This window comes from Stegostoma tigrinum, chromosome 29 (genome assembly GCF_030684315.1).
Source record: "Stegostoma tigrinum isolate sSteTig4 chromosome 29, sSteTig4.hap1, whole genome shotgun sequence".
Classification (NCBI taxonomy): Eukaryota; Metazoa; Chordata; class Chondrichthyes; order Orectolobiformes; family Stegostomatidae; genus Stegostoma; species Stegostoma tigrinum.
The window spans coordinates 41,277,640-41,292,049 of NC_081382.1; the positions used below are offsets into that span (position 1 = coordinate 41,277,640).

Here is a 14,410-nt window from a genome sequence, read left to right on the forward strand (position 1 = left end):
CCCAACAAGTCCACACCGCCCCTTGCAGCATCCCACCCAGACCCATCCTCCTGTAACCTACACACCCCTGAACACTACAGGCCATTTAGCATGGCCAGTCCATCTAACCTGCACATCTTTGGACTGTGGGAGGAAACCGGAGCACCCGGAGGGAACCCACACAGACACAGGGGAGAACGTGCAAACTCCGCACAGCTACCCGAGGCTGGTATCGACCCTGGGTCCCTGGCACTGTGAGGCTGTAGCGCTAACCACTGAGCCACCGTGCCGCCCTGCCATCATGTTCTGAATCTATGGTTTTTGCCCCAGTCCCAGCATTATTTGCCTCCCTGGGCCATTGCCGTCTGAACCTGGTTACATTACCTGGGGGGGGTGGCGTCCCTGGGTTGTGAACAGCTTCTATTCTGGAGTCTGCTCACAAGTCAATTTGTACGCGAGCTGGAGCACAGTGCAGGACGATACAAATCAGCCGACTATCAGAACAGGAAATGTTTGCGTGCTGGGACTTCAAAATGACACAGCTGTGTGGGACGGTGTTCGTAAGGTCGAGGCAGACGATCATAAATTGGGGAACCCTCTGTGCAGGGCTAAGTCCACATTATAATGCCACCAACTAAACAGGGGGCAGTGATAGAAAAAGGGCCAATGTCCCTATGGAAAAATGATCCACAGCTATAAAAATCCACTTACTGTAGCCAATGCGAGAGCATCGACGCAGGTAGAGGGTGGTAGTGTAGTGAGGTGAAAGCACACGGCCGTCGATGTGCTGTCTGATTCGGAAGGTGCTCCAACTTGACGACTGAGAAATTCAGGTCGTTCTCCTTAGATCAGAGAAGGTTAAGGGGAGGTTTAATGGGGGGAGTTCAAAATCACAGGGGGTGTAGGGTGGGGCTCGACAGAGTAAAGGCCGAGAGACTAAAGTGAATTGGCAAGGTGAGCGTTTTGTTAAAATGCAGTGAGTTATTTCGTGGGATCTAAAAAGCAGACTCAACAGAAATCTCCAGAACGGAATTGATCAGAGGAGATTATCAGGGCTACAGAGAAAGGAGAGGAAATGTGTAATTAATCGGTTCCACGGTGCATCTGTAGAATTTTCTTTGCCAGACAAATGTAACAGTTCAGTGTATGTTTGAAACAGACGCCGATCGATTTTGAGATGTTACAGACATTGAGGGACGTGGGAATAGCGTGTGGAAAATTACACTCAGGGAGGAAATCCACGAAGATTAGCTGAATCATCGCGATGGGCCGAATGGGCGGCTCTTGAACCTTGTTCCTTTAGCATGGCTTTAGCAAGATGGGCCAAGTGGCCTCTCTCAGCACCACAGAATTTGCCGGAAGTCACCCAGAAAGTATGTCATTCCCTTGAGCAAATGGCTGCATCACACTGGTTTCAGTCAGTGTTACTCCAATTACATACCTCTTCCTCGAAGCAACCTGGTTCATGATCTAATAACACAGCTGGGGTGGGGGTGGGGGGGAAGAAAAAATCCTTTTATCCAGAGCTTTCCATCTCCCCGAGGAGGCTTCAAGCCAATCCATGTCCAACAACTTGCTCTGAAAACTCTGCTCCCTGTGACAAGCCCCACCACAGCAACTGAGATAAACAGTGACATTCTAAATATTCGCCCAACTTCCCAACATTCCAGATCCTATCAAACATTCCAGGATCTTCCTTGGGACAAACTCTATCCATGTTTTGTTGAAATCTGTCCATGAGATTTTGAGATTTATTGTTAATAAACAAGCGAATGGGGTAGAAACACTGCCCTGCCATTCTTCAGGGGCTGGATGTATTAAATCATGTCAAAGAATCCCAATAAATCTGAAAACTGTTAAATTAATTCCCCAAAGTGAAAGCCACAGGCCATGCCCATTGTGAACAGAAGAGTTTACAATCGCTCACGTGAAGTTAACAGCCCATTCCCGGGACAACGATGTCTTGTTCTGCATCTCTGGGGAAACTGAAGCAGAGACATGGATTCCAGAACCTTCCAGAATCAGGGCCAAGGATGGAAGTTCCTCACTTTCCACGTGGAGGGTGAAGGAGAGATTCTGGCTGTAGCTGAGAAGCTGGTTCGCGAGGAACTTTGCTGAAACAAGACAGGGTGATACGGGTCACTGAGGTGGATCATCGAAGGCAAAGGTAATGACTGAAACGGGAACAGGGAATGCTGGAGAAACTCAGCAGGTCCGTGCAGAGAGAAACAGAGTTAACTTTTCGGATCCTGAGGAGAGAGTTTTTTTTAATGTATTTGTTCCCAGGATGTGAGCATCACTGGCCAGGCAGCATTTATTGCCCATCCCTTATTGTTAGGAGTCAACCACATTGCTGTGGGCCTGGAGTCACATGTAGACCCAGGCCAAGTAAGGGTGGCAGTTTCCTTCTCCAAAAGGCATCAGTGAACCACTTAGGGTTTTTCCGACAATCGGCAACAGACTCATGGACATCGTTGGACTCCTAGTTACAGGTATTTATTCTGCCATGGTGGGATTCGAACCTGGGTCCCCGGGACATTAGCTGGGTCTGTGGAGTGATAACCCAGTGATCATACCACTAGGCCATTGCCTTGCTGCTTGGAGAGGGGGTAAAGGTGTGAGTGGACAGGTTGAGACAGATCCCAGAGGAATGGTTGGCAATAAGCCAGGGAAGGATACAAGTCAGGAGCCAGACCGCAGTAGCGCCCCTCTGGTTGGCAGACTTCATTACAAAGTCAGGGCTGCATGTGAGAGCTTTCAGCTCAGATGGAGATCAGTTTGAACGGGGAAAGGGGAGGTGGGGAATGGCGACAGTTCTCGACGAGTGAATCGAGTGGAGGGAAAAGATAAGGGAGGAGTCCAGGTGGAGGGAGAGCGATGGAGGTGGGTGAAGGGAATCTGTGGAACGGGAAGAGGGATCCTGTCCAAAGAAATGGACACAGCGACGATGGAAGAAGAGTTCAACATCACTGTCATGCCCGAAATTCATTGAGGTGGGGGCACAGATAGATAAACCTGAGACCCTTGCTAGGTGCAGAGAGAAGCTGAGCAGTAATTACCCATCAAAAGGTGGGGAGTCGGGGGGGGCATTAGGAGGAGGACACAGAGGGGGACAAGGGATTGATGGGGTGGGGCAGAAATTCTCTCTGCCACAAAACACTGCCATCAGTCCTCACCACAAATTCCATTTGTCAGCCACCAGTATCTTCCCTCTTGCTGGCAAACGCCTGAGGCTCTTCAAAGTTTCGCCTGTGACTATGAGAAAGGTTTTGTGATCGCAAATGCAGACTGTAGCTGGCTCTGTCCCTCAACCCAGTCCTTCAGGCCTTCGATAGCTTTGAAATCAACCACTTCAACAGGCTCCTGACTGCAGTGCCATAATATGTCGAAGGTTGAGGTAGAGAGATTCATCTAGAGCAAGGGGGTGAATGATTCTCAGTTTGAGGCTATAATCAAATCAGCCATGAGCTCAGAGAATGACAGAGCTAGGATCGAGGGGCCGAATGGTCTTCTCCTGATTTGTACAGCCCTCTGTCCCATTGGAAGTTCCAAAGAAACAGTCTCAAAGGAACAATACATCAGAGCATCCTCCCAATGAGCAAACCACAAGAGGAGACATGCTGTCTATTGAGGTCTCAACTGTCTGAAGTCATGCATTATCCCCAACGTTACTTGGTACTCACCTGGTGCAACAAAATATTCCCATTCCCCGGCTTCTGGGAACAGACTGATCCGTCCCTTCTCCCAGGAGAGTGGAGACTCCCCTCCATCCATGCTCTGTCTTTGCCAACCATCGGTGTCTACAGAAACATCCAGACAGGACTAAAAGTCACGGCCCAGCTCAAAAAACATACCAACAGATTCAAGAAAAGCTTCTTCCCTGCTGTTATCAGACTGAAGAATGGTCCTCTCATATTAGAGTTAGAGTCATAGAGATGTACAGCATGGAAACAGACCCTTCGGTCCATCTCGTCCATGCTGACCAGGTATTCTAAATTAATCCAGTCCCATTTGCTAGCATTTGGCCCGCTTCCCTCTTAGACCCTTCGTGTTCATATCCCCATCCAGATGCCTTTTAGATTTTGTGACTGTACCAGCCTCCACCACTTCCTCTGGCAGCTCATTCCACACACGCACCACCCTCTGTGTGAAAATGTTGCCCCTCGGGTCCTTCTTAAATCCTTCCCCTCTCACACGGAACCTATGCCCCTCTACTTTTGCACGCCCCTACCCTCGTCTACCTACCCTCTCCATGCGGGCCATGGTTTTATAAATCTCTATAAGGTCACCCCTCAGCCTCTGACGCGCCAGGGAAAATAGTCCCAATCCCTCCCTGTAGCTCAAACCCTCCAGCCCGGCAACATCCTTGTAAATCTTTTCTGCACCCTTTCCAGCTTCACAACATCCTTCCGACAGCAACGAGACTAGAATTGCACGCAGTATTCCAAAAGCTGCCGAACACATATTGAACTTTCTCTACACCTTCTCTATAGCTGTAACACTATAGTCTGCTTTCTGGCCTATTACCCTGATGTACTAATACAAGGTATACTTGCCCCCACACCTCCTCCCTCACCCCTATCCCAGGCCCCAAGATGACTTTCCATATTAAGCAGAGGTTCACCTGCACATCTGCCAATGTGGTATACTGCATCCACTGTACCCGGTGCGGCTTCCTCTACATTGGGGAAACCAAGCGGAGGCTTGGGGACCGCTTTGCAGAACACCTCCGCTCAGTTCGCAATAAACAACTGCACCTCCCAGTCGCAAACCATTTCCACTCCCCCTCCCATTCCTCAGACGATATGTCCATCATGGGCCTCCTGCAGTGCCACAATGATGCCACCCGAAAGTTGCAGGAACAGCAACTCATATTCCGCTTGGGAACCCTGCAGCCCAATGGTATCAATGTGGACTTCACCAGCTTCAAAATCTCCCCTTCCCCCACCGCATCCCAAAACCAGCCCATTTCGTCCCCTCCCCCCACTGCACCACACAACCAGCCCAGCTCTTCCCCTCCACCCACTGCATCCCAAAACCAGCCCAACCTGTCTCTGCCTCCCTAACCTGTTCTTCCTCACTCATCCCTTCCTCCCACCCCAAGCCGCACCTCCATCTCCTACCTACTAACCTCATCCCACCTCCTTGACCTGTCCATCTTCCCTGGACTGACCTATCCCCTCCCCACCTATTCTCTCCTCTCCACCTATCTTCTTTTCTCTCCATCTTCGGTCCGCCTCCCCCTCTCTCCCTATTTATTCCAGTTCCCTCTCCCCATCCCCCTCTCTGATGAAGGGTCTAGGCCCGAAACGTCAGCTTTTGTGCTCCTGAGATGCTGCTGGGCCTGCTGTGTTCATCCAGCCTCACATTTTATTATCTAAGGTATAATTAATCTGGTTAATATGCAAAACAGTAATCACTGTATCTCGGTACATGTAACAATAATAAATCACCTGAATCTGGGTTTACCTGAGATGACCTGGACATTCAGCCGTATTTCCCTGAACTGAAGTGTCCTCAGGCTCGTATAACTGTTACTGTCCACAAATCACACGTCTCAGGATTGTCTCAGAGGCAGCGCCCAGGCCTCTGCACTGAAACTCAAGGGAGTAGATATTTGAGGGAAATCTGAGGTTAGAAGTACCAGCGCAATTCTAAAGAGGGGCTGCTCTGACGGAGGGTCAGCGCTGAGGGAGTGGGCACTATCGGAGAGTCAGTGCTGAGGGAGTGCTGCACTGTCAGAGGGTCAGTGCTGAGGGAGTGGGCACTGTTGGAGGGTCAGCGCTGAGGGAGTGGGCTCTGCCGCAGGGTCAGTGCTGAGGGAGTGGACTCTGTCGGAGGGTCAGCGCTGAGGGAGCGCCGCACTGTCGGAGGGTCGGTGCTGAGGGAGCAGGTACTGTCAGAGGGTTAGTGCTGAGGGAGTGGGCACTGTTGGAGGTCCAGCGCTGAGAGAGCGCTGCACTGTTGGAGGGCCAGCGCTGAGGGAGTGCCACACTGTCGGAGGGCCAGTGCTGAGGGAATGGGCACTGTCGGAGGGTCAGTGCTGAGGGAGCGCCGCACTGTCGGAGGGTCGGTGCTGAGGGAGCAGGTACTGTCAGAGGGTTAGTGCTGAGGGAGTGGGCACTGTCAGAGGGTCAGTGCTGAGGGAGTGGGCACTGTTGGAGGGTCAGCGCTGAGGGAGCGCCGCACTGTCGGAGGGTCAGCGCTGAGGGAGTGGGCACTGTCAGAGGGTCAGCGCTGAGGGAGCCGTGCTCTGTCGGAGGGCCAGTGCTGAGGGAGTGGGCACTGTCAGAGGTCCAGCGCTGAGAGAGCGCTGCACTGTTGCAGGGCCAGCGCTGAGGGAGTGCCACACTGTCGGAGGGCCAGTGCTGAGGGAATGGGCACTGTCGGAGGGAAAGTGCTGAGGGAGTGGGCACTGTCAGAGGGTCAGTGCTGAGAGACCACTTCACTGTCGGAGGGCCAGTGCTGAGGGAATGGGCTGTCGGAGGGTCAGCGCTGAGGGAGTGGGCACTGTCGGAGGGTCAGCGCTGACGGAGTGGGCACTGTCGGAGGGTCAGTGCTGAGGAAGTGGGCACTGTCGGAGGGTCAGTGCTGAGGGAGTGGGCACTGTCGGAGGGTCAGTGCTGAGGGAGCGCCGCACTGTCGGAGGGTCAGCGCTGAGGGAGTGGGCACTGTTGGAGGGGCTGCCTTATGAGGCCCTCAGAGGACAGATTGCTACCACTGAATCACAGCTCGCACTGACTAACATCCCAAATCCAGCCCGTAGTCCACCACTGCTGTTGTTAGGTAGAGGATGTTGAACCCCTCTGATTATTAAAATCAAAACACAAGCCCCCTGTCTGTCACAGCAGGCGTAGGGGTCCCCTTCCAATAATTAAACCCGAAACATCCAGAGAACCTTATCTCTCCTCACCTAATCTGTTAAACTCTTCAGAGAATGGGAGGTGAATTGAAAGAAAATTCCTCATATTCACTTTATAAGTAACAAGCAACAATTTATTTATTAACTGTCACAGTGAACCAACTAACAAGGTTACGAACAAATGAAATAACTCCCCCCTAATTCTTAACTATTCCCTAGCTGAAGAAAATTCCATCAGAATGCTGTTCAGATAAACACATGTCCCACTTATATAAGAGATAATGGGAACTGCAGATGCTGGAGAATCCAAGATAACGAGGTGTAGAGCTGGATGGACACAGCAGGCCGAGCAGCATCAGAGGAGCAGGAAAGCTGACGTTTTGGGCCTAGCCCCTTCTTCAGAAAAATCCCCTTTTCTGATGAAGTGTCTAGGCCTGAAATGTCAGCCTTTGTGCTCCTCTGATGCTGCTTGGCCTGCTGCGTTATCTCCCACTTATATAAACCCAATTAATAAGACAACAATAAATTAAATCTTAATCTTTCCAAGTTGACACCGAATGTGTCTTCTGGAAAGTTCTACCTCCTCCACTGACCATCCATCAGGAACGTCTCCTCTCTCTGCTCTTCCCTTGGTAATTTTTCCTGTGAGGATTTTGAACTGGTGGTGGTATCTTTGATGGAGTTTTTGTTTAAAGAGATCTTCATGATTTTGTGTGAAAGCCGGGTTTATGTCTGATGGCAGATTTACTTTCACTTCAAACAGTATTAGGCCCTCTTCTCCTTTTCCAAATGCTCCCTTTTTTTTACGCCCTTGATGACCTGTCCATTTCTTACTGTCCCAGGTTGCCAACACCACCAGATTTAAATTCATTTGACTTTCAGTATCTAGGGGCCTGGTTAAATTAAATGGCTAAATTTTTAAAAAACTATTATTGTGCTAAAACTGCTGCTTGGCCTGCTAACAGAATAACCCTTCGACACAACTTTCAGATCATGAACTCTCTGTCCAGCCGCTCGTAGATATTTTCTGTTTAAATCTCCAAGCTTAGAAAAAGCACTCTATCTGTTAAAGGGTCCACGCATTTCTGTTCTCCCTGATCACAGTTACAAACACATTCTAGCCTCCTGCCTTCTGTTCTTCCTTATTATTTTTACAAACACGTTCCAGCTTCGCGAGTGTTGTTTGCACATCTTTGTAGAACTGTGTTGAACAATGAAGGATACCTTGCTGGAAGGTGGAAACTATGCGATGAACGGTGAACTGGGAAGCTGATGTACAGGCCGTTGAGTGACCATAGCAGAAACAGCTGCTACAGCCATGAGGATTGTGGGCTTGTAGATTGAAAGTTCCTGACTTGCACCTGACCACAGAAACACACGATTATTGCAGGTTTAGAGTAAAAAAAATTATCAGATTTTATATCAATTTTCCAATGAGTTGCCTCATCAAGGGAGAACAATATGATTCTGCTTCACAGAGAACAAACATTCAAATTACATTTAGATAAATTCAGAAATAGGAGAGGTTTGGAGGGATATGGGCCGTGCGCAGGCAGCCGGGACCACTTTAGTTTGGGATTATGGGCTGGTGGGACCGAAGGGTCTGTTTCTGTGCTGGGTGACTCTATGTCTCTGTCTGTAGAGCCACTCCATCCCATCAATCCTCAGCATTAGGCTGACTTTTCACATCGATGCTCTGTGGGAGATGATATTTTAGGAGGTGTTTAGAAAGGAGTGGCCAAGTTATTCCTTGTGGGAAAAGACTGCTAATTTTTTTCTTAAACTGGGATTTGTTACTTTTTGGACCACGCGTAACATTTTTGGAGATTGCAATCCTTTCATTCATTCATGGGATGAGGGTGTCACTGGCTATTGCCCAGGGGGCAGGTGAGAGCTAACCACATTGCTGTGGGTCTGGAGTCACATGTAGGCCAGACCAGGTCAGGATGGCAGTTTCCTTCCCTGAAGGACATCGGTGAACCAGATGGGTTTTTCCTGACAATCGACAATTGATTCATGGTCTTCATTAGATTCTTAATTCCAGATATTTATTGAATTTAAATTCCACCATCTGCCGTGGCAGGATTTGAACCCTGGTCCCCAGAATGTCTTCTGGGTCTCTGGATTAACTCCCGCGATAATACCACTGGGCCATTGCTTCCCTGGGAGTCACTTTCTTGAAACACTGCAGTCCATGTGCTGTAGGGTGACCCTCATTGCACCTAGGGAGGGAATTCCAGGAGTTTGACCCAGTGACAGTGAAGGAACGGCGATATATTTCCAAGTCAGGATGGTGAGTGGCTTGGAGGGGAACTTGCAGGGGATGGTGTTCCCCTGTATCTGCTGCCCTTGTCCTTCTAGATGGAAGTGGTCGTGGGTTTGGAAGGTGCTGCCTGAGGATCTTTGGTGAATTGCTGCAGTGCATCTTGTAGACAGTACACACTGCTGCTACTGAGCGTCGGTGGTGGAGGGAGTGAATGTTTGTGGATGTGGTGCCAATCAAGCGGCTGCTTTGTCCTGGATGGTGTTGAGCTTTTTGAGTGTTGTTGGGGCTGCCCCCATCCAGGCAAGTGGGGAGTGTTCCATTACACTCCTGACTTGTGCCTTGTAGATGGGGAAGGGGGAGAGGGGAGATTGGGTTTGGGGTGGGTAAGAGCCGAGAAATCAACATTCTTTTGGATCTGTTCATCCACCACCCTGGGGGTTGCCTCCCCTCTGCGTGCATGCACACACACACGCACTCAGGTGCTCACACGCAGAGATGCGCACACACACACACACACGCACACGCACACACACAGACACACACACACACACACACACACAGACACACACACACACAGACACGCACACACGCGCACACACGCGCACACACGCGCACACACGCGCACACACACGTGCACCATCACCCCCTTCATGTCCTGTTCCTGCAGTCACGCTGCAGAAGGATCTCGGAAACCTACCCAGCGACAGGAGAAATTCGAGGGAACAGGAAGGTGGTGCTGTTTTGTTCCTGGCTGTTGTGGTTACTGTAACTTATTACCAAAATGGGAACAACAGTAGTGTCTGAAAGATCAGTTGTGAGGCCTCCACTCTGCACTGATCTTCGAAACTGTGCAGAAATGGCTCAAAGGTTACTCATCAAACAAACTTAGTTCAAAAACCTATGTTCAGACACAGGAACTTCTTCTGTGCGGGGAAAATGAACCTACCCAGGCTTTGCATATGTTTCGAATTAAACTAAAGCATGGTGAGGACAATTGGTTCCTGATGCACTGTCCAGGGCAATGCCTCAACCAGAGTCTACTTGCCAACCAACCAATCAGCAGCAGTTACGCAGATGATGTACAGGACTGTTCCCCTTGGAATGCAGCATTCTTGCTGGTGTCCTGATGAATGCAGGGTGGAAACCTGGTGTTTTTTTAGAAACATTTCTCAAGTTCTGTTCTACCAAGTGACAAACGGTCCAACTGAAATATCAGCTGTCATCATGAGACAATGCAGGATAATCAGTCAATATGGACCTTTTCCAGCTCTTTCATTATGTTTCGGAATGTGCCTCCCCGGGTCGACGTTAATCTCTAGCACATGCGTCGATTCCCTTTTTACGCGGTTCAGCTTGGTTAAGCTCGCAATCTTTCTGGACGGATCTCACCGTCTCTGACTGACCTGTGGCACAGGGCTCCCTCCACGTTCCGTTTACAGGTACATTCTCCGTTGGCCGAATCGCAGTCACCGATGCTGCCTTCAGGCCAACAGCCGCACTTTCTGAAAAGAGATGGCTATTACTGAGCGCCGTTGATCGCGCTGGTGCAGCCCACTCCCACACATTCCCGTCAACACAAGGTTCTCCGGTTGGGAATACTCCCCCTGCCAAATTAAAACTGGGGGGACACAGTGGAGGGGGCAGTGGGGCCAACTCAATGTCTCCTTCAAAGAGCTGGCACAAGTAAGATGGGCCAAATGATCTCCTTCTGCAAATGGAAAAGAGCAGGAGGGGGCAGCCTCGAGGCTGTGCCATTCAAGGTGCAAGGCGAGGGAGGGAGGGAAGGGGAGACAGCCATGGACTTTACCACTGAAAGTTGGGGGGAAGAGGAGCTCTATGCCACAGCTGGTATGTCCTTCCTGAGGTGATGGGAGAGAGAAATGGCTGTGGACCTTACAACTGAAGGTTGCGAGGAATTGGTTGGGGGGGTGGGGGGCAAAGCTGAGATAACCATGTACTGTACCACTGAAGGTTGGGTGGAGCTGAGATAATCATGGACTGTACCATTAAAGTTTGGGTGGAGGTGAGATAACCATTGATTGTACCACTGAAGGTTGGGTGGAGCTTCCATAACCACGGACTGTACCAGTGAAGGTTGGGTGGAGCTGAGATAACCACGGACTGTACCACTGAAGGTTGGGTGGAGCTGAGATAACCATGTACTGTACCATTAAAAGTTGGATGGAGCTGAGATAACCATGGACTGTACCACTGAAGGTTGGGTGGAGCTGAGATAACCATGTACTGTACCATTAAAAGTTGGGTGGAGCTGAGATAACCATGGACTGTACCACTGAAGATTGGGTGGAGCTGAGATAACCATGTACTGTACCATTAAAAGTTGGGTGGAGCTGAGATAACCATGGACTGTACCACTGAAGGTTGGGTGGAGCTGAGATAACCATGGACTGTACCACTGAAGGTTGGGTGGAGCTGAGATAACCATGGACTGTACCATTAAAAGTTGGGTGGAGCTGAGATAACCATGGACTGTACCACTGAAGGTTGGGTGGAGCTTCCATAATCATGGACTGTTCCACTGAAGGTTGAGGGGGGCCGCTGAGATAACCATGGACTGTACCATTGAAGGTCGGGAAGGGAAATGACTGTGGGATGTACCATTGAAGGTGGGGGAGGGGAGCTGATTGTGGTTTGTACCATTGATGGTGTGAAAGGGGTAGTAAATAATGGTAGGTCAGGTGGTAAAAAGGAGATGAGTTTGAAGACAGGTTGAGTTTCTGTGGTTTGGAATGGCCCTACTTTAAAGGGTAGTGGAAGCAAATTGAGAGTGGAACTTTCCAAAGGGGAACTGGATAAATTGGAAAATTGCATGGGAAAAAACTGGAGTGCTACGGAGGATAATAGCAGGAAGGAAGCAGGAGGATTCACTGGGGAGCTCATTTAAAGAGGTGGCACTGATACAATGGGCCAAGTGGCCTCCTTTTGTGCTCACCCCTTGTCACTTCCCAACACAACTGTCTTACCTGCACCCTCCCTCCGAGAGAGAGTGATAGCCCTTCTGGCACTGGTCACATTTTTTCCCTGCGACTGTTGCCTTACAGACACAATCCCCGTTGTGGTCACATTGTAAACTCAGTGACCCTGTGGGTGGAAAGAACACACAGTTAAAGTTCGACTCCCCAGCACAAACCCACCTCAGCCCAGCAAACATGGCAGTCATTGTTCAGCCCAATTACACTCGCCACATCATTGCTCTTCATATCACAGAGACAGAGAGGACGCATTTACAATGAGCTGAGAATCCCAAGAGTTCTCAGTGAACGTGACAGGGACTAAAATGGGCAGCAGAGGCACCACTCGTCAGCTCAACTAGTCCCTGAAACCTCCCCTCACATCCTCTTCACTTTATCCATCACCCTAACTCTTCACTTCCTTTGTTCCTAACATCTTTATCCAGCCTCTCCTTCAATGTTCACATCACGATTCCCTCTCGCTATCTTTGGGTAAGGTTTTGCAGGATTCTCCGTTGGATTAATTAGCACTGCTGCTTCCCAGCGCCAGGGACCCGGGTTCGATTCCACCCTCCGGCAACTGTCTGTGTGGACTTTGCACAGTCTCCCTGTGTCTGCGTGGGTTTCCTCCGGGTGCTCTGGTTTGCTCTGGTGTGGAAGCAGTCCATTTGGCCCATCAAGTCCACATTAACCCCCTGAAGAGCATCCCACCCAGACCCACCAACCTACCTTATCCCTATAACCCTGTACTTCCCACGGCCAATCCACCCTAACCTGCACATCTTTGGACTGTGGGAGGAAACCGGAGCACCCGGAGGAAACCCACGCAGACACGGGGAGAATGCGCAAACTCTACACAGACAGTTACCCGAGGGTGGAATCGAACCTGGGTCCCTGGTGCTGGGAGGCAGCAGAGCGAACTGCTGAGCCACGGTGCTACTCCTCCCACGGTCCAAAGATGTGCAGGTGAGGTGGATTGACCATGAGAAATGTCGGGTTACAGGGATAGGGCAGGGGAATGGAGTGATCCTCGGAGGGTCAGAGATAATGGCAGCTGCAGATGCTGGAGAATCCGAGATAATAAAGTGTGGAGCTGGATGAACACAGCAGGCCAAGCAGCATCTCAGGAGCACAAAAGCTGACGTTTTGGGCCTAGACCCTTCATCAGGAAAGGCTTTTCTGATGAAGGGTCTAGGCCCGAAAAGTCAGCTTTTGTGCTCCTAAGATGCTGCTTGGCCTGCTGTGTTCATCCAGCTCCACACTTTGTTATCTCGATGGGCTGAAGTGCCTGCTTCCACGCTGTAGGGATTCTATATTCATCACCTTCAGATTTGGATCTAACCACAACTTCTTGACATCTACCCCATCAAACCCTTTCTGGCGAAAGACTCAGCCAGCCCTTGGAGGTTCATGGTCCTTGATGGGTCATCCCAGCGCCCGGAATCCAAACCCGCACACTTCAACATTCCTCCTCTCAATCCCAAATCCCCCATCGGCTCTTCCACCTCAAGGCCCCCCTGGGATTAGGATACTCCGATTCCCCTCCACCCCCGCCTCCTCTCCGGGGCACTCACCCACAGCACTGCAGTTACAAGACTCGCAGACCTCAGCAGCGTTCCTCCTGTAGAAATTTTCCTTGCATGCCTCACAGTGGGGACCTGCTGTGTCACCCCTGCAGTTCTGACACTGTCCCCCGTGGCCAGTCCGACGGTACAGATCCACGCTGAAGGAACACTGCTCCGATCTCCCGCTGCAGTTGCAGGCTGTGGAGGGGAGAAAGCAGGGAGTAATCACTCAGTTCCCCGTCCACGCTCCGTGACCCGGGCTGCCCGTTCCCAATGACCGTGCCAACAAAAACCTCCAGACTGTCGCAGCCTCACCACGAAGGAGGGGCACCTCCCATCTCTCAGCCCAGGCACTGCCCCGGAATACCAGAGCAGCCCTGCTCCAGCTGGATCCCTGTGGTTACACCTCTGTTTATTCGTTGCAAAGGCATTAAAGTTGGGGAGAAGGCAGTCCTGAGCGACAGTCAAGGGACATCCAATCAGCTTTCAGAATGGAATGTAGAGTGATGCAGGCGACCTATGTTTGGAGAGTAGAGGCGGATCATGTGATCGAATCTCCAGGAAGACATCCCACCAGAGTTGGTGACCCCTAACTCTCAGATGAAGCTGTCAGACACATGAACAGAATTAGGCCATTCGGCCCATCGCGTCTGCACCACTATTCGGTCATGGCTGTTATGTTTCTCAACCCCATGGTCCTGCCTTCTCCCTGTAACCCTTGACCCCCCCCCTTACCAATCAACAGCTTATCTCTCTCTCCATCTGA

The 14,410-nt window shown here is 50.6% G+C and overlaps 1 protein-coding gene across 1 annotated transcript in view; it reads right to left on the reverse strand.

Annotated features, from left to right (window-relative positions):
* Positions 1-14,410, reverse strand: part of lamc3 (laminin, gamma 3) — a 143,167-nt gene that overhangs the window by 78,257 nt on the left and 50,500 nt on the right. The window contains exons 5-10 of the mRNA XM_059638130.1: positions 13,654-13,842; positions 12,092-12,209; positions 10,511-10,609; positions 8,066-8,202; positions 3,663-3,779; positions 1,907-2,093 (exon numbers count right to left, since the gene is read on the reverse strand). Of these exons, the coding sequence (XP_059494113.1) occupies positions 1,907-2,093; positions 3,663-3,779; positions 8,066-8,202; positions 10,511-10,609; positions 12,092-12,209; positions 13,654-13,842 (847 nt within the window). The remainder of the gene's footprint in view (positions 1-1,906; positions 2,094-3,662; positions 3,780-8,065; positions 8,203-10,510; positions 10,610-12,091; positions 12,210-13,653; positions 13,843-14,410) is intronic.